This window comes from Leptidea sinapis, chromosome 10, assembly GCF_905404315.1.
Source record: "Leptidea sinapis chromosome 10, ilLepSina1.1, whole genome shotgun sequence".
Classification (NCBI taxonomy): domain Eukaryota; kingdom Metazoa; phylum Arthropoda; class Insecta; order Lepidoptera; family Pieridae; genus Leptidea; species Leptidea sinapis.
This window is the reverse complement of record NC_066274.1, coordinates 7,191,501-7,218,747: the sequence shown is the minus strand read 5'-3', so window position 1 is coordinate 7,218,747 and position 27,247 is coordinate 7,191,501. Positions and strand designations below refer to the sequence as shown.

The 27,247-nt window shown below is 34.9% G+C and overlaps 2 protein-coding genes across 12 annotated transcripts in view; one reads left to right on the top strand and one right to left on the bottom strand.

The window, feature by feature from the left end:
• Window positions 1–1,583: 1,583 nt before the first annotated feature.
• On the top strand, window positions 1,584–4,989 carry LOC126966434 (peptide chain release factor 1). Its single transcript, XM_050810474.1, has 2 exons — window positions 1,584–2,649; window positions 3,628–4,989. Exons 1-2 carry the CDS (start codon window positions 1,684–1,686, stop codon window positions 3,850–3,852), a joined length of 1,191 nt encoding a protein of 396 aa, XP_050666431.1. The 5' UTR covers window positions 1,584–1,683; the 3' UTR covers window positions 3,853–4,989.
• Window positions 4,990–5,114: 125 nt separating this feature from the next.
• LOC126966426 (voltage-dependent calcium channel subunit alpha-2/delta-4) overlaps window positions 5,115–27,247 on the bottom strand; it is a 31,708-nt gene continuing 9,575 nt past the window's right edge. For 7 of the 11 annotated variants that reach the window (XM_050810454.1, XM_050810458.1, XM_050810463.1 and 4 more), the window contains 14 exons: window positions 26,732–26,803; window positions 24,478–24,683; window positions 22,365–22,519; window positions 21,672–21,734; window positions 21,124–21,217; window positions 18,852–18,884; window positions 16,516–16,617; window positions 15,445–15,712; window positions 14,693–14,812; window positions 13,239–13,364; window positions 12,131–12,239; window positions 8,763–8,783; window positions 7,627–8,030; window positions 5,115–6,191 (listed from right to left, as the gene is read on the bottom strand). In XM_050810454.1, coding sequence (XP_050666411.1) covers window positions 6,072–6,191; window positions 7,627–8,030; window positions 8,763–8,783; window positions 12,131–12,239; window positions 13,239–13,364; window positions 14,693–14,812; window positions 15,445–15,712; window positions 16,516–16,617; window positions 18,852–18,884; window positions 21,124–21,217; window positions 21,672–21,734; window positions 22,365–22,519; window positions 24,478–24,683; window positions 26,732–26,803 — 1,893 coding nt within the window. In that variant the 3' untranslated portion in view covers window positions 5,115–6,071. The remainder of the gene's footprint in view (window positions 6,192–7,626; window positions 8,031–8,762; window positions 8,784–12,130; window positions 12,240–13,238; window positions 13,365–14,692; window positions 14,813–15,444; window positions 15,713–16,515; window positions 16,618–18,851; window positions 18,885–21,123; window positions 21,218–21,671; window positions 21,735–22,364; window positions 22,520–24,477; window positions 24,684–26,731; window positions 26,804–27,247) is intronic. The other 4 variants (XM_050810457.1, XM_050810462.1, XM_050810464.1 and 1 more) reach the window with 2 other exon arrangements.

Below are 27,247 nucleotides of genomic sequence, written 5' to 3'. Positions count from 1 at the left end.
GGAATAATGATATACTTCCCTGCCATGCAGGTTCTTTTCGATGTAAATATTCTGCAATTAATGTTGTAATAGATCCAAATTTAACTTCAAAAGAGGAGGTTCATGTATTATTGTCAGAATGGTCTAATTGTAAATTTGTTTATACGGATGGCGCAAAAAACAATAATAATGTTTCTTTTGCAATCTACCTTCCTGAAATTAGGAAGGGTATTGGCTTTAAGATTAATAGATATGCCAGTATTTTTACTGCTGAAGCCGTCGCTATTCTTTTTGCTTTAAAGCATATTAAGAAACAAAATCAACTTAATAAGAAGTGGGTAATAGTTAGTGATAGTATGAGTGTGTTAAAAAGTTTGTCAAATAACAAAATGAGTGCTAACATCAATTACATCATTTTTGCTATAAAGGAATTGTGGTTCGAACTATGTTTAATCGATATTAAAGTGGATTTCGTTTGGGTCCCGTCCCATATAGGAGTAGCAGGAAACGAAAGCGCTGATTTTCTAGCTAGAACTATCATTAATATATCCGATCTATCCCTATATCCTGATTGCAAAGATCTAGACATTAACATACCATATACAGATATAATAAGTAATCTAAAACAGCGTATGACTCTTCTTTGGGGAAGATATTGGTACAATTGTACAGAAGTTGAAAATAAGGCTCATTCGTATACTTTGTTAGATAATCCCGTTAATAGCACACCCTGGTTTTGTAAGTTTAAAAATAACGCTCACAGAAAGTTCTATACTACAATAACACGAATGCGTATTGGTCACTATCGATTGAATTTTCATCTTCATCGCAAAAAAATTGTCTCCTCTCCTTTTTGTGACCATTGTAATAAGCAACAAGATCAGTCTCTGGATCACATCTTTTTTGATTGTTCGTCCTTTGGCATACAGCGCCTTGTGCTGATGGATGAGCTACTGGAAATATATGGTGCACCCAATATAATCCCGCTCTCAGTAATAGATCTATTAAAGGACACATCAACTTATATGTCCTTGTATAAATTTGTATGTAGTACTGTAAATACATTGTAATTTGTAGATACATACATTGTAAATTTGTTTATAATTATGTAAATACGTTATAACTTGTACATATACAACTAGTAATAGCATAGCGCAATTCGCGAACTGAACAGATAATGTAAATAGGTAGGTATTATTCTAAAAAGTTATGCAAATTACACTGGATTTGACTTTAAGAAAAGGGGAAAATTATTAGAGACTATATTACTGGATTTGGACTTACTAAAAGGAAAATATGGAAAATATTCTTTAGAGAATTATACATTAACGGAAATGGTAAAATAACTGATGACTTTAAGACTGGATTGGATTTGATGAAAGAAACTACTATAAATATTCGCTATCGAATATACATAATTGGAAAAGGAAAATGGAAATAATGTAAGATGAAATGAGAAAACTGGATTGGACTTTTTGTAAAACAAAATAGTGAAAATAATAAATACCAAAGAAATGAAAATACTAACGACAAGGCAGTAAGGCCCCTGGCTATAGCCTGTTCGAAAGAACGAATTAATATATAAAAAAAAAAAAAAAAATTTTTGAACATAATGTTTTGATTCTATGTAATTGTTTTAACATAAAATTTCTTTAGTTGTTTGTAAATTTATTATTTAAATTATTATATATTTAATCACAGATCATGTTCCTTGCAAGAATACCTTCTGTTAGAGCCTTATTATATCGGGATACTCTTCCTATAATATGTAAATATTCTTCACAAAAGAGCCTAAATCTATCCGAACCAGCAATACAAACTTATCTTAAGCATTTGATGATAGAATATGATGTACTTCTCACGAGGGCAAGAAGAACTGTAGAAGAATCAAGGCGGCTTTATGAAATCAAGCCTATAGTGTCAGTTCTTGAACAGCGTATCACTCTTTATGATAGTATAGAATCTCTCAAAGACCTCAATAAAAAAGAAGAGAAAGATGAAGAAATTAAGGATATGATAAAGGAGGAGGCTGAGATATACCTTGCAAGACTGAAAGAAATAGATGGAGACTTGCAAACTATACTTCTTGAGCCTTGCCTAACCAATGGTGGAGTTATGTTGGAAGTCACTGCAGGTGCTGGCGGTCAAGAGGCCATGTTATTTGCTCGAGAACTTTTTGATATGTATGAAGCATTTGCACAGTATAAAGAATGGGAAACTGATCTTGCATCTCTAGAAGTGTCTGATATTGGTGGTGTAAGAAAAGTATCCATGATTATTAAGGGTTTTGGTGTGCCAGAACTAATGATAATGGAAGCGGGAGTCCATAGGGTTCAGCGGATTCCTGTTACAGAAAAAGGAGGTAGAATACACACTAGTACAGTGTCTGTTGCTGTATTACAGCTTCCCACTGAAATAGAATTGGCGATTCCTGATAAAGATATAGCAATTGAGACAAAGAGAGCAAGCGGAGCTGGTGGACAGCATGTTAACACAACAGACAGTGCAGTGAGAATCACTCATATACCAAGTGGACTGGTGGTTGAATGTCAAGAAGGAAGGTCTCAGATTAAAAACAGACAGATTGCAATGGAAAAACTAAGAACATTATTGTTACAAAAGCAAGTTGAGGAGCAGTCTTCAAAAATTAACAGTGAGAGAAAATCACAGGTCTGTTTCCATTTTAATGTTGTAATATTTTGTTTACTGTACTTAATGCTTTCTGCATTGCCGCCAGCCAAAGTTAAATAAACTTTATTCAGATATCCTTAATCTAAGCGCTTTTAATTGACATTATAAATATTTAATTTAAATTACTGAATGTACCACAAGTTCAACTTGTACAAAGAACATATAATTTTCTTAATGATACTCAAACAAACCTGTTACAGTAAGTACTGAATAATATGTGAGCATTGTTTATCTGATATTCCATGCAACTCTCTCTTCTCTCTTCCCTAAAGAGTAGGATAATAGTTGAGTTGCAAGGGTAGGAATTTATTTGTTAAATAAGTCGGACAAGAATACAAATCACAGCTTCTGTAGATTGAAAGTTTCAATTTCTGCTTATATATATATATTAATTTTCTGCTCATCACTATCTATAAAGATATTGTTAATTTGTTTTTAAAGCACAACATTGTTGTATTTGTAATAATGTGGCTGAACACTAATCTTTTGCCTTTTGATGTCTTAAATTTTGTATAAATTGCAAACATTGTAATTGTAAACTGTAAGGAAATTGTAACGACACTAATTGCTGCTGTTTAAATGTTTGAGTATGTGTTACAATTTCTTCACATTAATAATTTTCACTGCCACTAGATTGGACAATCTAATGGCAAAATAATACCTACAAGTAACATATATTATATTCTGCAAAATAATTTGAATGATTAACCAAAATAACAGCTTTCATATCAAAACCACTTTATTCATATAGGTCACGGAAATGACACTTATGAATGTCAAAAAAGAATTCTTATTGAATTTACCACAGCTTATTAAAGGGTTGAGCTAATGAGAAGAAGTAGCAATAAACTCATTACTTAATATTAGATATATCATATTATGGTAACTTTTATTCTATATCATTTGGATGTATCCGTACTATTGAAATATAATAATATAAAAACCAACATGTTTCAGATTGGTTCCAGTAATCGCAATGAGAAAATCAGAACTTACAACTACCCTCAGGATCGAGTGACAGAGCACAGAGAGGGTGCAATCAACATCCCAAGTCTGAAGGTATTCATGGAAGGTGGTGAGCAACTTGAGAAGCTTCAAGATTCCTTATTACGTCACCAGAGGTATGAGGTTCTTATGGCTGAGATCAATGAGCTTATTAAGAAAAATACAGTTCAGAACTAAAGAATAAATCTTAGGATTCCATTGTTTTGTCCATGTATAATATATGAAATACAAGGTGATGTTAAATAAAGTGCTTAATGTTTAAAATTTTTAAGTATATACCGCTACATATAAGTTCAATGCTGAGAAAAAAATTGAAGTTATAACCTTGTTGTGATAAGTTTATACTTAATTTTATGCAATATCAGTTTTCTTGTTAATAGAACAGGTAACTTATATTTTGTTGTTAAAAGAAAATTAATTTCAATATGTAAGATAATAGAAAATAATGTAAATCTTGGTTTTTTTATTATTCTCTTTGCATTTCCAATCTCACCTAAGCCTTTGAAAAGAGATATTATAATTAATAGTCAAACTTCTCTAGAAAATCTGGTGTATTTTTAATATATTGAATTTGTTAAAGTTTGATGCTTTACTGAATATTTGCGGCATCCTAGTAATGCTTCACTGTGGTTTATGCTTTCGTATAAATTATAAACTTAAAACACATACTTCATCATATAAGATAGATTATTGTGAACAGCAGACTCCAATATATCTTATTTTATCTCCATTTGGATAAAATTTCCGAAGACTCCCTTCTCAGTGCTCACTTCATTACTCACCTTTAATGTTCCAATCACCTTTGTGCAAAATTTCCTGACCAGGCAATGAGTCTGTAACTATTACAGATATCAAAAAACTTTAAACTGATATTGAAAGTACGTAACTGAAACAGTAAAATGACATCAATAACTTTTTAAAAATCAGATCAATCAATCAATCAAAATTTTGTTTTACTGATGAGGTAATGTACTTTCAATATCATTTTAATGATTTTTGATACCTTTTTTTTGTATATGAAACTACAGGACGTTCAGCTGATGGTAATATATACGCCCGCCATTAGCAGTGCCGCTCAGGATTCTTGGAAATCCCAAAAATCCTGAGCGGCACTACAATTGCGCTCGTCACCTTGAGATATATAGTCACCTATCTGTAATAGTTATTGAATAATTGCCATCTATAAAGAAATACTTTAAATGCCAATGATTGTTTTAGTTTTTGAAGTATTTATGTAGTGGCTAATTAGGTTAGTGCTGTTCTAAAATAAAAGTGCATTTTTTACAATAAATATTTATTAAATACAGAACATCTCATATTTGTTTAATTTAAAAATCTTAATGGAAAATTGGCTTTACACAAGAATAGAATTATCAATAAAATAAAATAATTATAAATCATGAAACAATATTTAAATCTATTTATATGTCATCAAAATCAAATAAGGACGGAATGAGAATACAACACAAATAACAGATTAATTATTAAATATATTTAATATATGGAGAGTTTCTTAAATAATATTAAAAAAATTGCAGCAGTTCAACTTAAAATTAGGATAAAACGAACCCAAAATTGAGATAAATACTTATTATCCTCATTATTATTATTATTATGTATTGTCCTTCAACTAAAGAAGTATATAATTTGATATGAAACATGCCAAATCTATGCTGTGGCACATAGAGAGTTAAATTATAGTTCATTTACATGAAAACATTGATATGTTAAATGACATGTTTTTGTCTATTCATCTCATTGACTATATTGAGATGCTAAAATTTAAAATATTTTTGTATACACCAGTTGTAAAGCAGAAAGAATTTGAAACAGGCCTTTTTTTATGAAAATAAGGTACGAGACGAGCAGGACGTTCAGCTCTTGGTAATTGATACACCTTGCCCATTATAATGCAGTGCCACTCAGGATTATTGAAAAAATCTGACTGGCACTACAACTGCGCTCGTCACCTTGAGAGATAAGTTGTCAAGTCTCATTTGCTGAGTAATTTCACTAGCTACATTTACTACTATTATGTGGCATGTATTTATGGACCTGTTATACACTCATTACATTTTTTAATGCTAGCAACATTTGTAATTTGTGAAAAGTAATACATCCTGCCTACTACAATGCAGTACAAGATGTGAAGTTTATTTTACATGCTATGCATCCTCCCCACCTTTAACTTTAACGGTGACGCTGTATCACCCATCTTGACAGCACCCTGTGTAACGGAACATAATTGGCAGATGTGAAGTGAAATACCATAAATTCTTTTTGCTTTACAATCTCTGCCATAGTTATAAAAATACTTATGAGATAACTAGATGGCTACCATATGGAACCAACTGTCTTAAATGTTATTTAATTCAGTTAGTTGTAAAGATCAAATTTTAATAAATCCAAGTTACACATAAAATGTAAGATATAGACCATTTAAGAACTACTAAAATCCATGGTAATAGGGTTTTATGTGGTAAGCTTCCTCGTCCGCACATGTCGATGTTGCTCTCCTGAAAATAACAAAAAATAATCTGATGTAGTCAGAATGCTTCTATAATCCGCAATTTATTGCATGCATCTTTTAAGAAAATGTAAACGACACTGACTTGCAGGTAAAAGATTGCTTCAGACCATGCAGTCCTAAAATAGCTGACAAATGGCAATATATTGGCTGAAGTAGATTTCAAAATTTTGAGTTATTAGGGAAGGGATTCCTTGACAACGCCACTGTTTGCACCATTTCCTTTACCGCCTAGTCATAAGCGTGGGATTAATCAGTCTTGGCTCAACACTGTTGCCGCTATGCAGTAAAATATTAAAATTTCCTTAAAAAATCACGAATACGGTTTGTTTAGTTATTTAGTTACTATATATTGATGCATTTTCATGTCTGTCCGAGGTATTAGACCTTAAAAATAAGTTTCGAAAAGTTTGCTGTATCATTTGTTAGAAGGAGAAGACTTTCAAGGATCTTTGAAATGTTCGTGGTAATTAACATAATACCTACTTGATTATTAATGTCAAACTACGTTTTTATAGTTATTTCACTACGACCGGTTTGATATGAAATTTTAAATCATTTTTTATCTGAAAATTTCTTAAGTTCGTTCGTTCTTCAGTTTCGGAAGTTGAATATAAAGCTTATTGTTTAAATAAAACACTTTTAAAGGATTAAAACGCGTGTAATTGTAACTGTTTTTACATTAGATTTTTGGGTAAACTGACTGCTTTCAGTTCCCCTGAAAACGAGATCTGGAAAGGTCTTGAAACGTCGGGTTAACTAAAATAAAAATGTAACTTTTACGCAAAAATCAAATGTAAAAACAATTACACTAGTTTTAATCCTTTAAATGTGTTTTATTTAAATGTGTAACACTCGCGTTAATCAAAGAAAATACTAAGGCTTGTTGTGTAATAGATGTATATACAGTGTGGCGATATAATGGCGACATTCAATGAACACATGGGAAGAGCTACTTAAATTTAGTCATAAAAAAAACATAGTTCAAACATAAATTAATGAATTTTCTATAACATCATTTCGGAACACATGGAACTTACAGAAGTAAGTAATGTAGTAGCCGCGAGCTAGCGTACGCACTGACACCTTCTACTTACTTCCACGCCCCTCCGTAGCCGTCGGAACTCGTATGTCAGTAGCGTCCACGTAAGGGTGATAAAATTTTTGTTTTCTAACCCCCTTATTCATAATGGTCCGCTAACTTTAAACAGCCGCTAAGGAGTGTTTTTTCTCATTCTGACTTAGGTCAATAGAAGAAGACAGAGTGAGAATTAGCAATGCTTTAAGTTAGCAGACTATTATGAATAAGGGGGTAAATGTATAATTTTTTTGTTTGGACCTCTGCTCTGGCTCTACACGTGTGCTCGTTTAATGTCGCTATTGTAGGGTCGCGCTGTATTCCTAAAAATGTGAGCACTTCTTACCTCAGTATGATTTCGAATGCATGATGCGGGCTGCTTTCTGTACAAGGGATGCTTATGTTTTAGGCAGGGCAGTGACTCATTGTACTGCACCTCCGTCGGATCTATCGAGGGCATTGAAACGTCTTTCTTGGGGCACATAGCGTCTACCACAATCAGCAACATGTTGGTGTAGTTCACGAGCTGAGCGTAGAACGGCCTCGTGCATTCGTTTAGTGGCTTATTCAGTTTCTCATCCAAATTCTTACAGTCCATTTGATACAAGTACATTTCTCTGTCGCAAGGCGTGGGTCGGGTCCGGTTTATAAGGACCAATTTTTCGAAATCTCTCTCATGTATTCTCATTGGTGGCTTAAACATAGACGGGTCGTCCGTTTCTTCGTCGTTTTCATAGTTTTGGTATGCAACTATTTGATAAAGAAGAAATGTTTAAATAATACATTCGGCTGAAAACTTGGGAGCATGTGTTGTGGCCGCTGCCATTTGTGATGATATATTTTATAGACACAACAAATTGTGCTAGAAACGCGACTAGTTAGACCAGGTATATACTACTATTGTACTACAGTACAGCTCGAGTGACATGGATTGAGAAGGTATTAAGGTAGCTAAGGCAGTATTGAAAATCAATTGTAATTCTTATAATCTTTTAAATAAAAAAATAACTGGCAGCTGCCTGCAACTCTAAAGCTCCAAAGTTTATGTGTGATTAAAAAATGAAAATAATAATGCCTGGAATAATAGGAAATTTACAATGTTTTTAGCTGTAATAAAATGTCGTTACAATAAAGGGAATGGATTATTTGTACAAAATTATTTTAAGGAACTCGTCGATTTAAAAGCATATTGAAATATCTATTTAGCAGTTTGTATCATGCGACTCTTAGGGTAAAATTGACGGTGCTTACCAAATACCCCCAAAACAAATAACAAAATATTTCTTATCATGCTCCAAACAATACTAGCATGCAAAAACTAAATCTAAGATCGAAATTTGCTGAAATTGGTTTTAGATTTTTGAATTCTACCTACTATGTAGCATGCGAATTCTAGGGGTAAATTTAAAGAGTATTTAAAATAGGGTATTAAGATCCATGACACTGGAGAAATGTCTACGGTGCCTTGCACTAGAAACTTACCAGTGGATGTTACATAATAGTCTGAAAACAAGATGGAGTCGTTACTACAGTAAACACTCGCTACGACCAATGTGAGACTCCGCAGTTACAATTTAGAATCTAAGGCCGAATGGATTCGGAATGCCGTCGAGCACGCATGCGCTCTCATGTGAAAATTGTGCAACACAAAAGTGCAGTGTCGCTCAGAGCTATTTGCAACACAGTAAATATGTTTTTAAGACAAACAGGGCTTCAAATTATCCTTTCGTTTAATTTTATTGAGTTCACTCTTAAAGAATCGATTTTCATATAAGGCGTCCGGTATGAGAAAAATATGGAGAGTAAAACCTACCAACTCATCAAATGGGATAGTAACGTTTTTGGTGCGCATCATTTCTCGCGCACGTTTCAGTTGTGTGTGTGTGTGGGAGTGTGTGTGTGTGTGGGAGTGTGTGTGTGTGTATACTTGTGTGTAGCCAGCATACACAGTATACTGCGTGATAGCTTACACATGTAGTATAATATACCTATTAGGGTGTGCTAAAATGTCCCTTCCTTGATGGACCTTTTAAAATTGGAATTTTGAGTTACGCTTTTGTTTAGTACCTGTTAAAGATAATGGTTCTTGAGGAGTAAACTACAGTCGTGCGTCGGAGCCGACACACACACTTTTTTTTATTATAATAAGACCGTCCGCGTCGAGACGTCTGACAGTATGTAAGTGACATGCAATGCAGTTCCGTTTAGACATTGAAAACCCAACATTCTTAGCGGCACCGCGACTGTAGTTGTCTCCTTGACACTAGGAGAACTCCCAGTAACCCATTTATTCCCATTAATTTCCCTAGTGGAAGTGTCCCAGTTTGTAATTTACATATTATTATCAAAAGAAGAAAAGTAGGTAAATAAATATGGCGCGTTGATATTCATCCGGTATCCTATGTGAAGAAGCCGAAGCTCGGACATTTGTTGGTCCAATTTCGCTGCAGTGTTTTCAATATAAATATAAAAAAACCCTGTGTATTCAATTTATAATATTGGTTAATAAAGTATTAAGACATATAAAAAGATTGTTCCTTCTTGGTACTCCAAGAACCTGAACATAATGAAAGTAACCAGATCTGATTCATAATTACATTTACCTATTATTATTATTATTAGCCTTTTATTGTACAGTTATCATTAATAAATATAATTTTTTCTTTATTTCTGCGTGTCCGGTTGCCAGTTGACAAAAGCCTCCTCCAATCTTCTCCATTACCTACTGCCTTTCTGAGTCTTATATCGTTATCCCATCTACTCAGTAGTCTCCCTCTGTTTCTGTTTCCAATCCTTGGGTACCACTGGGTGACTAATTTACTCCATTTGTCTGGTCTTCTAATCATATGTCCTGCCCATTTCTAATTTTGTATTCTTATTCTCCGGGCTTTATTCTGAACTTTTTTCTTCAATCTGATTCTGCTATTCCTTATTTAGTCCACGGACTAGTAAAAAAATAAGGACTCCGTGTCACCTTACATAACAGTGTAGCACTAAAACAAGCCGATTAAATGTGTAAATACATAGCCCCACGCACACACACTACTACAGGCCGATAGGCGGCCATTATGAGAATTGTCATCGTCTGTGACAGATCAGTTTGCGTCTCAATAAAATATTTTAAAAATTCCGTTGTGCGTTGTGAAAAAGTGTAGAAACGATACTATATATGTATTTGTGGCCATATATGATTATTGAAAGGAGAAAAAATTGTGTAACTAGTATCCCCCGTAACCGCACACACACTAGCATAACGGTGCTTCACTTGCTAATATCACGACGCGGAGTCCTTCTTTTATTACTCGTCAGTGACTTAGTCCATTCTTTTTATCCCTATCATACTTCTTTCCATGGCGCGCTGACATGGATAGTTTATTGTTTACATCTTGTTCTTTTTCTTACATTTTGTTCTTTTACATCTTAAAATTCAGAAGGTTCATATAAATATTGAATTCCTTAATGGTCATCGATCATTTATTTACTAATACCTAACACCGTTGTCATGCAAACACCGAGCATGCTGACAACGCAAGAGCAGAATAGAGTTTGCAGTTAAAATTGAACCATTGTGTAAACGTAGCCAGGATATATGAAATTAGTACGAATTTTGTGAAGCTGTTAACTTGTCTAATTCAATTATATAAAAATCTAATTCGTATATCAAATCTCTGATAGGGATACCAGGGACTAATGTAACATATAATGATTTTTGTTATACGTATCTCACAGATTTTTAAATATTAAAATTATAATTAATGCATACATGATAGATTGGTATATCAGCTATACTTAAATGCACTTCTTAGTACAGATTTTGAGAAAAACAACTGAATATTTGAACAATTTGTTATGTTTTTAAAGTGATAACCCTCACTTCTAGGATTAATACACAAAAAAAAATTGAAAAACAAAATTGAACAAAACAACCTGACAGTTGAACAAAGCATACAAGATTTTATGACGATACGTCACTCGAACGGTTAGCTCAGTTGGTTAGAGCACTGGCACGGAACGCCAGAGGTGGGCTTGAGTCCCGCATCATTCATAAAATTTTCTTTTTCAAATTTTATTTGTAAATATTTGAAGTTGGATTTTTTAGAACCATCTCCATCCCTAGGTCTCCTCTACATTAAAATTCATCGAACCAGTCTCAAATTTAACAATAACATCTAAAGACTTTACAGAAGACTAGTTTATTACAACAATTTTTATTTTGTGAAAACAAAGTCGATAGATATGTTTTAGCAGATCCTTTCAGTCCACCGTAATAGGGAATCAGACATTTTTTCGAAGTCTATTTATTGTAAAAATATGGGTTACATGCTCTGGGGAGAAGCAAACTTATTTGAATGTAACCTCAAAACTTGAGAGTGCCCCAATTATCTCCGAAAAGAGCGAAATACAAGCCACGATATTTGGGTAGTCCGAGGCAGGGGCTATCGCAAACACGTCTGTCCCCAAGTCCACAGTTGACTTACCACCAAAGGCACAGCGTGTTGGACATATGCAGTTTATCAACCGTTAAGCTGCATTAAATTAAATCTTTTAAATCATCTAGTCTTTAGCTACTTACAAACTCCTATTTATACTCAAGTTTTAGTAGAATAAGCAGTTTTATCATCAAATGTAACTCCCTCTCAAATATATCTTTAAATTCAATAAGTTAGGTACCTACTTTATTTATATTCAAATTAAATTTATTTGCATATAAGTAAAGTACTCATATATCTTCAATATTAACTATCATTGCGATATAGTCTACCTTAATGTCCTATCTATAAATCCCAGCTACGTCTAACCTAACACCACACAACAGGAAACATTTAGCCCAGTACTAGAAGACTACTCACCGTCGTCGAAGGAATAGCTGGACTGTGCCAGAGTAACAGACACAGTGTTGTAAAACCATACCGTCGTTGCAATTAGCCAGGACATGATCATTCGTAGATTTTCAAGCGGCTGTAACATTGAAGATTTAATTTATACCAAGTACACCTTTTTCGAAAAGAGCCTTCGTATTGTAGTTGCCAACTGGGCTTGCTACAAATATTTCGCAGGAGCAAACAAGGGCGTAGCAGAGGGGCGGCTGAAACCCCTTAAAACAAAAACAAAGTTGATTCCATTGGCAGGTGAATTTTATTTTTGTACTGTGAGTGGTTGAATCTAGATTCTCTGATATATTCTTGGTTTGTCTACGCCTGCCCCCTCCTTATCAAAATCCTAGCTACACCCTCGCTACAAATAGGGGGGCCAGAAAATAGTTTAGCCTACGCGTGGTATTATACATGCAAGATGCAATGTTCTGTACCTTGCCATATCAACACGTCGCCCTTTCTATAAAGATTGGCAAAATAAATGTAAAACTGATACCTTCTATTTTCCTCGTAAGTTTGTAAGGTATTTATAATAACTGGGAAAAAAGTTTGATTTAACCTCCGAGGATTCACATAATAAAGTTACCTAGTTAGCTAGTTTTAGCTATAGGAATCTGTAACTAATAGGAAATATAACTAAATTAACATTAATATTTACTAGGTAGGTATATACATATGTACCTCAGCTTCAAAATAAAAGGCGGTGCCAAGAAAAAGCTCTCAAAATGATTCCTGCCGCCGAATTCCACCTTAGCACGACACGCCACAAGCTAAGATATCATCCCCACCATCTGGATGTCCTCCACAGTGCGGTTTTCAAGGAGCTTTCTTCCACGTACTACAAAGCTGTGGAATGAACTTCCATGTGCGGTGTTTCCAGAACGCTACGACATGGGTACCTTCAAAAAAGTGCGTACACTTTTTAAAAGCGCCGGCAACTCTCTATTATGACTCCTCTGGTGTTGCAAAAGAATGTGGGTGTCGGTGATCACTTAACACCAGGTGACCCGTACACTCGTTTGTCCTCTCCTCCATTAAAAAAAAGTGTTAAAATCGTGATAGTTTAAAACTTTCAGTAATTCACCGTTGTGATGACGGAGCCAGGATTCGTAGTCTTCTTCTCTCTGAAGCAGACCGCTTGGTAGTCCACCACGTGTACCGCTTTATACACCTCATCTTCCACCAGTTTCAACATTATATCCGGCCGCACCTTTAGTAAAAGACAGTTATTGACGATATAGTATGAGCCTTTACGAGTGCCAACAGCTAGGTCACGACGGCCACAACCGGACATATAGACATGCATGATATAAATTGCAGTGGGGCCCCCATATTGAAGGATTGGCGAATAGGCTTAGTTCTGCAGCATATGCGGTTAAGAAAATCAGACGGTTAACTGACATAGATACGGCGAGATTAGTATACTTTAGTTATTTTCATAGTATTATGTCCTATGGTATATTGTTATGGGGCAGTGCGGCCGATATTAATACTATCTTTGTGCTGCAGAAGAGGGCTATTCGCGCGATTTATAACCTAGGTCCTAAAGAATCATTAAGAGAAAAATTTAAAGAAATAAACATTTTGACTGTTGCTTCTCAATACATTTTTGATAATGTTTTGCATGTTCATAAGCACATTGAGGAATTTTCTAGAAACTGTGACATTCATAATGTTAACACGAGGAACAAACATAAACTTGTTATGCCTACTACTCGGTTGGGTCGAGTTAGTAAGTCTTTTGTTGGGCGATGTATATGCTTCTACAATATGATCCCAGAAAATGTACAAAACAAATGTGTTACGAAATTTAAAAGAATTGTTAAAAAACGTTTGTGTGGGAAAGGTTATTATAGCATAAACGATTTTCTTAATGACACCACGGACTGGGATTAAAGCGAACACCCTCAGGCTCTTTAATTATTAATGTTTATTGTACGATATTACATTGTAATCCATATTTTTTATAAAAAAAAAGCCCGCTGAGTTTCTTGCGCCCATTCTTCTCAGGTCTGAGGCAGTCTCTTTTGAATGGGTGGTAGATATTGACGTTCAATAAGTGATTATAAATCCTATTTTGAATAAAAATATTTGAATTTGAATACCACCGTATTCCGAGAGGTATGTTATCGAACACTATGGCCAACGGTGGCTGCTGGTCGCTATGTGAGTGTAACCAATTTCTAACATATCCCAGAATTGCTGCCAGAGCGTAACTAATTCACATCTGCGCCGGCGCCTATTTCTGCCGTGAAGCAGTAATGTGTAAACATTACTGTGTTTCGGGCGCCGTAGCTAGTGAAACTACTGGGCAAATGAGACGTAACATCTTTTGTCTCAAGGTGACGAGCGCAATTGTAGTGTCGCTCAGAATTTTTAGCGTTTTTCAAGAATCCTGAGTGGCACCGCATTGTAATGGGCAGAGCGTATCAATTATGATCAGCTGAACGTTCTGCTCGTCTCATCCCATATTTTCATAAAAATAAAACATTTATATTCGTTGACATTATATTATGTTATTCAAAGATCTATTCATACCTTTCCGAAGAAGTGTCCCGTTTGCGTGATATCTTTGCTAACAATAATCCAACCGTTACTATCCACTAGGTAACACTCCCAATCATCTGAAGCGCACGTTACGCATTCCTTGTGCTCGCACTGAAATATCACATATCATTTTCATTTTACTAGCAGAAACTTATACATGTCATAATAATTTCCTATTCACTGACAAGATTTGTGTCCTACTTAAGTATATTGTTATCAAAGATTGTCATTCTGATTTCATTATCTATGTATAAAATAATCTTAAGCAAAGGGTAGGTATGTGAAATAACATAAAAAGCATGGTATAAATGGGTCGCTTACGGCCATTACCAATATACTATCTACAGATAGAGATAAATTACTACCTTCTACTGTCAGTGATCAGTAGTCAATAATCTGAAGCTGTCCCAATATACCGGTACCCGATAAGTTATTCTTATCGCCTTATATTGGGACGCGTGAATTGAAATTTCCATACAAATTTCTATCGCTCGTAAGCTATACGACGTCCCATTGACAGACAGCGTGTACGGAAAGTCAACAATAGTTACGATTTTTATCTGAAGTAAGCGATAGACTGAATATTGGGAACAGCCGTTAGAGGAATGGCCAGCGACTCACATCCTTACTACTATGCCCAATGCCCATCAGATTAAATGCATTTTGAATTTAAACAAAAAGAGGTGCATCACCGATTTGCTGAGCTGTGGTGATAACTTGTCGACAACCAGATTAAAACTTACCGACGAAGTAATATTCTCAAACCACTCGCTAAGTCTCTCGTGTCTGAACTGAAAGCCGACTACCGCGGCGGGTGCCTTCCGGTGGCCGTCGCTGTGGAAGACTGCGTGCGAGGCGGTGACGACGGCTGAGGTCACGTTAAGGGGGAACTTGTCGGTACTCATCTCCACGCTGTACACATAGCTGAGGGGGTCGATGTAGTGCTGCTCGATAGCGCGCCGATACCACACTTCGTCAATCGCACGTGGCCAGAATTTGCCGAATTCAGGCCTGCACAAAGATCACGTTTGACCTGAGGTATTGGGGCGAAAAATGCAATTATCTCGCCCTAAAGATTCTTTCACGGATAATTTTATTTTGAGTTTATTCAAATTCAACAATTTTTTATTCAAAATAGGATTCAAAATCATTTATTGAACGTCAAAAGCTACCAGCTACCCATTCAAAATAGACTGCCTCAGACCTGAGAAGAACGGGCGCAAGAAACTCAGCGGGCGTTTTTTTTTATATCAAAATATGGCTTACAATAATATCGTACAATAAACATTTATAATAAAAGAGCCTGAGGGTTTCGCTTCATTACCAGTCTGTGGTACCTATCATTAAGAAAATCGTTTATGCTATTGTAAACTTTCCCACACAAACGTTTTTTAACAATTCTTTTAAATTTCGTAACACATTTGTTTTGTACATTTTCTGGGATCTTATTATAGAAGCACATACATCGCCCAATAAGAGACTTAGGTACTAACTCGACTTAACCGAGTAATAGGCATAACAAGTTTATGTTTGTTCCCCGTGTTAACATCATGAATGTCACAGTTTCTTGAAAACGTGATTATGAACATATAGAACATTATCAAGAATATACTGAGAAGCAACAGTCAAAATGTTCATTTCTTTAATATTTTCTCTTAATGATTCTTTAGGACCTAGGTTATAAATTGATTGATTAAGTTATTGAATAACTTTTCATATTAAGATGGACAAACAGCCTTTTACGAGTACCAGTTTTCGTTGACTCTTAAGTTAGTATTTCGGTTAAAAACTTCACGGTAATTCATTAAACTTACTTGTCATCACGTTCTTTGAGTGGATGAGTTTGCCATCTGGTCAGGCCGCTGTGCGTCGCGAGGAATGCCACGATGTAACCGAAACGTTGTATGAACTCCGTCCTACGAACAAAATGTAATGTGAAATATTATTCAAATCGCTTACGTAGTTTGTGGTCACTAAGTATTGATAAAATGGTTGGATTCAATTTTTTTTTCCAATTATCATTATCGGGTAGGTTGAAGACTATTTTGTTGGCAAATGGAGGTAGGCCGTAGGTGCCTTGAGCAGGCGTGTCACCTCGCGCTCTAGGTGCGAAATATACCTACCATCGCGCAGAATCCTCGGGCCATAAAGCGTTATCATCAAAAAAGTTTGAGTTTAGTAACGACAAGATGAGAAATTGAATATTTATTAACACAACAGTTGTGACCATAAACTTACATTGTTCCAAGTGAGCTAAACCACAATATTTACTTACAAATCCTGAGCTGCCATTAAAATGATTAAATACACAAAGAAAAAATAAAATGTAAAAATAATACGTTTGAGTGATTCATATACGGAGTCCACACCGGCTCATACCATGACCGTGTTATGAACGTAACAGGTACGGAAACAAACATGAAAAGGCCAACAATGCCCACTAGAACGAATCAACAGCGTGTCTTGTCGATATGGGTGTCGTTCTCCCAGTTTTTTCGCGTGAAGCTGACAGCAGGAATAGCGAGGGAATATTTATTCAATGGCTTTAAATATTATTTTTATTGTTTAACAAAATAGGCTGAGAGTCATCCAACGACTATAACCAATGGGTTATAGTCGTTGCTTACCACCAGTTTCGTCGACTGAGCACGATTTGATAACATTGATGTAGTCAAAGCGTCGGCCGGTAAAATATTCTATCTTACAAATGTTGATTCTCGGCGGATTGGTCTAGTCGGTTATATCAGGCCTGTCTCAATCCCCATGTAGTTATCGAAATTGTAAGTAGGTCGGCGGCCTCTGCACAGTAGGCCAGCCCAAAGAGTATAATATATAGGGAAAAGAGAGCCCTCTCTACGCATTATGAGCTGTCTATTTGAAAACTAGCGCCATCTGGAGATTGGCCCCGATAATAACTATATATAAGCTCGAAATTATAAAATTAATTTTTAATGTTGTGACGCAATTAAATAACTAACTGTACTTTTTAATGTAGTTATTGCAATTTTTTACCATGTTGAAATTGCGCGTAGAGTTAGTTATTTAATTTGCCAGAACATAGAACATAAAGGTTAGATAAGAAGTGTAAATATACAAAATGGAACACGAGAGCTACATACTTGCGCAAACGCTAGAAGTAGCCGCCATTTTATGATGAGTGGGCAGTGACACAAATAAGAAAAGTTGAAAGGTTTCAAAGCGAGTGACAGCTGACAAAGCTTTCATTTTTGGGCCAACTAACAGATGGCACTCCAGTCTTCTGAAAACGTCACTTTAAGGCGTCTGTCCCACCCCTGGGCCAGCCAGTAGGGACTCAAGAGGGAGCAGTGCGTGCGTACGCGCGAGCTTGGTTGTCACCTACTTCACCGATATTTTAAAAATGGAGAAACAAATAAAGCAAGACATATAAAAGGTCATTGCGAACCAAATTTAAATTTTTTATTCCTTAAGACACTGAAATAATCAAATTTTAAGTCATTATTATTATAATGAAATTACCATTCATGACAGCTACCTATTTATTTCCTATATACTAAGTGGGTTTGCCTATGTTGTGGTGTTCCAGCGCATATATTACTATCTGCAACTAATGTAGGTTTGACAACGAAATAATATTGATTTAAAATTACGATTACATACCTCCTTACAGTATAGAAAAAACGAAGCTATTTTTATAAGATTACTTTATACTAGGTAGGTACAGTTGTAGGTAAAGAAGTCAACCCTAATGTCGTCAAAAAAGGTAACAGTCACGCGATAGAAAGAGATACAACTTCTAGGTGAATAAAAATGTAGGTTGGTAGCGCTGTGCGATCAGAATTACACCTTATTGTATGACCACAAGAGTCCCTATTTGATTAATTAATTTTGCGGAGTGAGGCTTCCGTGCTTATACTATTATATACTCTTTGGTTATATTCACAATTTTCAACACCACAATACTTTCCTTTCATAGCACGGTCTTCTTTCATGGTATGATACGGTGTAATGAAAATGCCATCGAAAATATTAAGCTGAAATTAGGTACCAATCACTCAAGAACATTCCGCAATATTTCTTATATTACCTTCTGTATTTCAAGTTAAACATATTCAAATGAAAAACAACAATAACGAAATTCACCATTAAATCCCAGGCTGCAATACTTTACCTCGGCAGTAATCCGATCACTTTTGTCAATGGGCTATCCAGGCGGAATGGTAAAATGTATGTGCATTGTTAATTATTTGTGCATTATTCACTAAACGGACTGCAGCAATATTGATTGGATTAAAAACAGATTTGATTGTTCGAAAAGCATTACACTACTGTTCTACAGTTATTAAAAGTCATGGGTAATTAAGAGAAATAATTATTGTGAATAATCTAACACCTATGTTAAAAATTGAAACCTGAGTCTAAGACCTTGTTCACAGTTATAAACGAATGACGTGGGAAGAAAGCCATTGGACGAACGAGAAAGAGTATTATGTGTAGCGGGGCGAGTGAAAGATAAAACCAACCAATTTGAACAACTCTTTAGCAATAACAAACATGCTAATGTACCGGTTAAGCAAAAAATGTGTTCCACCATTTGACAATTTTTAGATGACGTCATAATTTTAACTGTTAAACATAACCGTCCAATCTTCGCCGGCTAAAGATATTGCTAATGTAAAATACCTAAATAGCGACCTGTCAGAAGTTTCAAATAAATATTCGATATTGACTTGATATACTTTAACTATGCCGAGGAATACGATGGTACAACACATTCCGTGTATATTAAAGTCAGAGTTACAGTTAACGTTAAATTTGACTTAAATCTTAACTATAACAGCTAATAAAGGGCATAAAAGACATTTATTTTCTCAAAATTGATTCCTTTAGAATTCTTTTTGATGTCATTTCTAATAAATACTAGATACTACTACCGCTTCGGAAACAAATGGCGCTCTGAGAGAGAAGAAGCGGCGCAAGAAACTCTCCCAGCATTCTTTTTTTGCGCTCTTTTCAATAAAAATATACAATATTGTACAGTCATTTCTATCGCTATAAAATAATCACAATCTAGTTCCAGGCTGTCCGATCATATCTCTTACTCCACTGCTGAATATATAAATATTCAGCAGTGGAGTAATAGAATTTACGACAGAGCCATTTTCTTATAAAACATTTAAATTGATTTATAGATACTGCCTGAACAGTGGCTGGGACTTTATTATAGAAGTGTATACATTTACCCTCAAAGCTATTATGTATCTTATGAAGCCTACTAGAATTAGTTACAAGCAATCCCTATATAATGCCACCCAGCCTAAGTAGCTAATGCCAAACCTGGCTGTTTACAAACTTGTCAATCAAAATCAGTTACAATAAAAAAAGATACGCTTTCCTTTTCTATCTTCCTGTATCGCCGTTAGAGATATTCTTCATTCTTGCATGGTTGCTTTGTCTTTAATAATAATAATAAAACTTTACTTTCAAGTAACTACAGACTCTAAATCATGTTAGTAAGACTTACGGCCGTTCCCAATATTCAGTCTATCTCAAGTAAGAGTACTTGAGATAAAAATCGTAACTATCGTTGACTTTTCTGTCCCAATAAACGGTAGACGGTAGCTCACCTAATCCGTACACGCTGTCTGTCAATGGGAGGACATAAAGCTTACCAGTGATAGAAGTATGTATTAAAATTTCAATTCACGCGTCTCAATATAAGGCGATAAGAATGACTTATCGAGTATATTGGGACAGCTTCAGATCATTAACAGCTAATTACTGATAGTAGAAGGTAGTAATTTATTTCTATCTGTAGATAGTATATTGGGAACGGCTGTTAAAAAATTACGTTAGTAATACATAAATAAACATAATCTTAACTTACTACTTATTACTATTATTCGAGTCAGTATTTCTCCATTCCATTTGAGATAGCAACAGTGACTCATATATTTGCAGTCTAACCTGCTACCAATCATCATCTGGATACCGTTGGTTTTTTACTTTGGTTGGTCAAATGGTGAAACAATTTACGCTAGTATATAGTTTCTCTATGGCTGCTACTATTGTACTTTATATATGTACAAGTTTATAATAAGTTACCAGAACACTTTATAATAAGAAGCCGAAACCAATATTAAGAAATTCATAAGCTCTTTGAAAGTTACTTTTGGAAAAAAGTTACTTTTCTATTAATGAATACTTAGAGGAAAAAAATATTTGAATGTCTGCCCCTCTGTCGTTCATTGCTATGCCTTACGAGGTGCATGTGATAATTATTTAGTACTACAATTTTGTTTAGTAACTAAGACGCATGTAACGCATTTTAATTTAAATAAATAAAATTAATAATTTCATCTTTTATGCAAGCATTAACGGAGCTGTATGTAATGTTATCTATGGCCGAAAACTAGATAGTTGACACTTCGGATGATACTTACGCTTTCTCATCGGTTGCAGAATCAGATATGCTCTTGTTAAACCAGGCTGTATTCCTTGCGTCGTAGACTAACGCCTGCATTAAGCCATGGTCGCCTGCAATCAACAGAAATATAAGTCCTACTAGAAAAATAAAAAGAAAAAAAAACTAAAACACGTTTAACAGAAAACTTATTGAAATTTATATTCTACTTTTTACTTAGTTTTTCTATTATTTCTTTTTGCTTCATTAGTCTTAAAAGAATGATAGTTTCGTAGCAACCAATTGATTTTGGCACAAAGACCTAGGTGTCTTTGTATCTGGAATGGGATATAAAATAATCTCTAATCCTGAAGAACTGATACAGATAACGAAAAGACTATAATTAGTGCAGGAGGAATCGGCGCATGAGTACCGAAAACTATTCCACCTCAATTTTTTTATGCGATTCTCTTCTTGCTTGTCCTACTAATGATATAAATAAAAATATCTAAATAGTTACAAATAATAATATTATAAAGTAGGTATTCAGCTAAAATAACGTATTTGAAAAAAAATATTATTACTCACAGTAATATTCATTTCTGGGCATAGAAGTGGGTGATTTGTTTCTGTCCCTGCCTTCTACTGACCCTGAAATGCACATTAGAACTAACTATAATTATTATTGTTTGAAACAAATTTATACTAAAATTTTGTACTTAAGTACTAAGACTTACCGCTTGTTGGAGAAAGCATCCTTAAAGTTAATGTTTCATTAAATATTACCCGTCACTTTCTTTTTATTTTGACAGTCAGAGATAGCATGTGATATAATGAACACTGACCCTGTTTATTTTGTTCGTTTTCCGTGTTATTTATACATCAAGAATCAAAAGTACACAATTTTTTTGCAAATTGTTTCCCACCATCTATGTTGTCCACTACGTTGTCATCACTAGTTTTAGTTCCGAAGACTCTCGCTACATGGCCAACAGCGCTAAAATGGCGAATATCAAACAACACATCCTGAGGATGCCTCGTGTAGAGGCGAAAAACGTGTCGAATTGTTTAAAGACAAATATTGGCGGAATTAACACGAAAGAAAACTCAAATCATTTGTATAATTATGGAATTCCGCAAAGTAACGCCTAATTCAGTAAAAGTGAGTGTTTCAATTTATAATATGTTTAAATTCATATTCCATACAAATGTATAGACTAACGGACACTACAGTTTTTTTAATGCGATAGAAAAATAAAACCCTTTTCGTTGGCGACATACCATTATGTTTGTCATGATTCGGCTTATTCTTGTGATGTTCGGGAGGGCGTGGCTTGGCTGGCCATCGCCAGCCAGGTTTCGCGACTCGCTCCAGAAAGTACAACAGTTCCTCCTCGGGTGTAGAGAAAGTGCGTTCATAATGACGACAATATAACCTTAAATACAATTTTATTACTGCTACATACAAATTTACTATTTTAAGAAAGGCACAAAACAATCTAATAATGTAATATAAGTATTATAGCTGTAAAAAATAACAAAGGATACACTGTGTTTTCATGCGATGGTCAAGTTAATCTAGATTTTAAAATGTTAAAATCAAAAGTATTACGATATTCAAAAGAATTGTTAAAAAAAATGATTGTTTGGTAAGGGTTACTACAACATAAATGACTTTCTTAATGATGCCTCAGCTTGGGAATGGAGCGACCGCCCTCAGGCTATTAAATAATAAGTTTAATTGTATAATATTACTTTGTAAACATATTTTTTGATGAACAAAAAGCCCGCTGAGTTTGCGCCTATTCTTCTCACGTCTGAGGCATTCTTTTTGGAATGGGTTAGTTCTTGACTTTCAATAAGTAATGGTCACATCCTATTTTGAATAAAAATATTTGAATTTGAATCTATTTAAAACAAAGAAGATTTTTAATTGACCATCTAATATATAAAATTCTCGTGTCGCGGTGTTTGTAGTTAAACTCCTCCGAAACAGTGTGACCGATTCTCACGAAATTTTGTGTGCATATTGGGTAGGTCTGAGAATCAAACATCTATCTTTCATCCCCCTAAATGTTAAGGATAGTCCACCCCTAATGTTTTTGTTTTAATTTTTAAATAAATTTAAAAAAAAATACATACAACCCTAAATTTTCAACCCTCTACGATCAACACCTATTTTTTGTATCGCGGTTTTTATGTAACTTATTAGGTTTCATCTACAGATCCGCAATAGGGTTGCAAGATGGCAATCAAATACAATAATTATTGTAGTACGACATATCTGGTAGGTCTGAGAATCGGTCGTCATCTATATTTTAAGTCCCAAAAAATTTTAATTTCTTCTTTTTTTACTTTATATGGCAATACAACGTTTGCTGGGTCAGCTAGTATATATATAATAATATAATATTGTCACTATAAGATGTTAATAAGTTAGCTTATTACTTAATAACTTAAGCCAGAACTTCCCATAAGTAAGGTCTAAGTAAATTGACGACATGGATCTCACAAGTTTTTACGGTAGAAGAACTGAGTTGCGAGAATTGTTTTTTTTTCCAAGTTATGAATTGATGGCATTTTATATTTACAATGTCGATTATTTTTAAATGAATGTGAAAGAATTTCAAAAACACTAACTTCAAAACTCTCTAAATAAATGTCAATAATTATTATTCTCCGAAACGTAAATAATTCACATGTTTCTATATCTTCATAGAAGTCCTTTGATCCAGAAGAAAACAGATTAGTAATGACATACTATAAATATGAGATCTAAATAAATGAAATAATCATCATCATCATCAGCCGGAAGACGTTCACCGCTGGACAAAGGCTTCCCTCTAAGATCTCCATGACGATCGGTCCTGCGCTGCCCTCATCCAACGTATTCCGGCGATCTTGACCAATTCGTCAGTCCATCTTGTGGGGGGCCTACCAATACTGCGTCTTCCGGTACGTGGTCGCCATTCGAGGACTGTTCTGCTCCACCGGACAACTGTCCGTCGTACTATATGCCCTGCTAACTGCCACTTCAGTTTGGGATATGTCGGTGACTTTGTTTCTCCTGTGGATCTCCGCATTTCTGATTCGATTTCGCAGGGAAACTCCAAGCATAGCCCTCTGCATTACCCTCTGAGCGACAATGAGCTTCCTCATAAGGCCCATAGTTAGCTTAAATGGGATACGTGCCTTATAATGCACTACATTCACCTAAGTATAGCTAGGCCTTGAGTGGTGAGCGAAACTAAGGCGCAGATATATCTACCAGCTGCAGTCATGTCTTATTGTACGCTTGTTAAGAAAGATAATAGTCTTATGTTCTATATTTGACCTCTCAATGACACTGCTATACGCCGCCGCTGTTGAAAATGGACTTCATTTGATATCTTACCAATCAGGGTGCACACTCCACTTATCAGACAGGTATTGTTTTGCCGAGATGTTCTTGGAAGTGAGGGAGAGTCTATGGATATCGTCGGTGGGAGGAGGGGTGATTCGATGCCGGCCGTAGTTCTCTGGTATTGCCAGCACTAGAGTGAACGGAGACTCACTTATACCTGTCCAGAAATAATGCTTCTTCCCTCGAGACACTCTTTTCTAGAAAAATATTGAGATGTATAAGTTTCTGCCTATTGAATATCGGATTACAGTTTTCATAGAATAAAAATATACTACAATATAGATTATAGACGAAAGAAAGGCAGCCTGATAAACACGGACAAATTCCAATTTATGAATGTGTGCGTTATTTTTATTATTATTATTGGGGGAAATAAGCACTAAAATCTGTAGATGTATAGTGCCCCCTATGTGTACTTGGAGACTATGCTCATTGTGATGAGAGAGTAGGGCAACGTTTAGAGAATTTCCCAGACACACACCAGTGGGAGACTCATTTGCACAGGATGCCGGCTAGATTATGGCGATTATATACCACAACGGCGCCTATATCTGCCGTGAAGCAGTAATGTGTAAACATTACTGTGTTTCGGTTTTAGGGGGCGCCATAGCTAGTGAAATTAATGGACAAATGAGATTTGATATCCAATGTCTCAAGGTGACGAGTACAGTTGTAGTCACAATTTTTGGGTTTTTCAGAAATCATGAGCGGCACTGCTTTTTAATGGGCATGGCGTATCAATTACCATCAGCTGATCGTCATGTTCGTGTCGTCCCTTATTTTCATAATGTATCTCACTTTAGGTATATCGTTAGAGATATTCTGTCTCGCACACATTATTTATATATTAGCTATTAGATATATTGTAGGAGACTCTATGACGGTTTTAATGTAGGCTAAGAATATTTAAAACAGTGAGCCGATTTTTTATGAGTTTTCGAATCCAAAGTCGATTGGTCGAGAATAAATGACACGACAATTTTCGATTATTATCAAAAACTTCGTCATATTATAAAACTATGATAATTTCTACTTAAATAGCACTTAAGTGTTTGTAGATTAGATAGATAAATTCAGTACATTCCGAGTAGTAAGAATGTATCATTGTAAATTTTAATTGGGAGTAATAAGGAGTTTGAAGTGCGGTCTTATAAACGAAAAATCCTCAGCGGTACCTTCATAATTATGTTGATATTTAATAGTTATTTATGCAACTGTTGTGTAATAAGGGGTATTAAAACACGAATGTGGATTGATAATAGTATCACACGAGTGTTTTAATACCTAATTATCAACAGTTTCACACAAGACTTTATCTACACCCAGAATATGAATCCTCTTAAAGATTATGAAACAGTTAGCTTACTGCTAACATTATAACACCAATCCTACTAGTAACCTAATATCATTCATTACTGATTATATACAAATAAACTAAGTATTAATGAAACAATTATTTATTTTAGTAGTAATTTACATTGCAATAATTAAAATTCACTCGAATATAATGTTCTTTTGCAGCGTTTAAAATGAATCGCTCATTTTTTGTAAACTAAATAATAAAAATATCGAAGAAAAATGGCGGGGATTCGAATAACCTACTTTTATTTACGGCGCACGACGTTCTGGTAGTGTGGAACGCGCGTAAACGAAAATGTTCTTTTTTTGAAATTCATACAGATACCACGCATCGAGCAATAAGAATGTGGCTGTCTGTTAAAACTCTTTGCGCATGAAGGGATCGAAAAAAAAACATAGGAGCGTTATTATAAAATTCAGTACAACATTACAACACTCGTTTGGATGATGTAATGGTTATTAGAACATTGAGTGTTCTAATGTTGGCAGTAAGCTAACTGTTTCAGAATCTTTAATAGAGGATTTAAAGCATGGGTGTAGATAAAGATAATTTTATATGCTTTTATTCAGCAACGTAGTAAATTTAAAATAATATGTTGACGACTTTAGTGTGTTGGAGACCTCTTCATGTTGTTTGCCCAACTTTTTCAAAGGCCTCTTAGTTTCTTCCCACACTGTTATGTTCAGTGTTTTACTGCCATGGCTTTACAACTGTTATGTCTTTATCTATATATCAATAAATAAACGTAAAAATGATCGAAATAGTCAGGCGTGCCTTCCATCATATCAGTCCTATGTGCGCCGGTTTAAGGACACGAAATTGTTTATGAACACAGAAATGAATACGAAGAGAAGTTGGTTGATTTAATAGAAAATAAATACTTACCATATCATCCATGTGATATTTCACACTCATTATCTTATTGCCAGTTTTCTGGTCTATCACGTCCTGGCGCAACTAAAAGATACGCAATGATATTAAAAATGATTTAAAAAGAAAAAAAAAATGAGTTGCACTCCGGGAGTCCCGACAGAAGTTAAAACTTGAACGAAGAAATACAAGTATAACTACAACCTTAGAGAGTCTTCGCTAATGACAAAGCAAAAACTAAACTAACTGTAAAAATATTTCACGCCTGAGATTCGATCCCTCGCCCTCGCGGTGTTTCGGCTATTCACAATGATTCAAACACTAATCCAATGATCATTAAGTTAAAATAGGCGAACTATAATCAGTTAGAAGTATAAATATTTCATCCATAATTTCAACGACTATCTTACGAATTTTCGCTCAGGCCACGTGTCCTGACGAGAGTGTAACATTTTAAACTCATCCCAAGAAAAGTGCTCAAAGCCGCTACAGAAGTTTTTACTTCAACAAGTCTGTGGTATTGTAAATTGT

Bases quoted from the DNA above. Each gene is read 5' to 3' on its own strand.
- LOC126966434 (XM_050810474.1), top strand. From the start codon at position 1,684: ATGTTCCTTGCAAGAATACCTTCTGTTAGAGCCTTATTATATCGGGAT. The intron at 2,650-3,627 runs GTCTGTTTCCAT...AACATGTTTCAG, and splicing joins ACAGTGAGAGAAAATCACAG to ATTGGTTCCAGTAATCGCAA.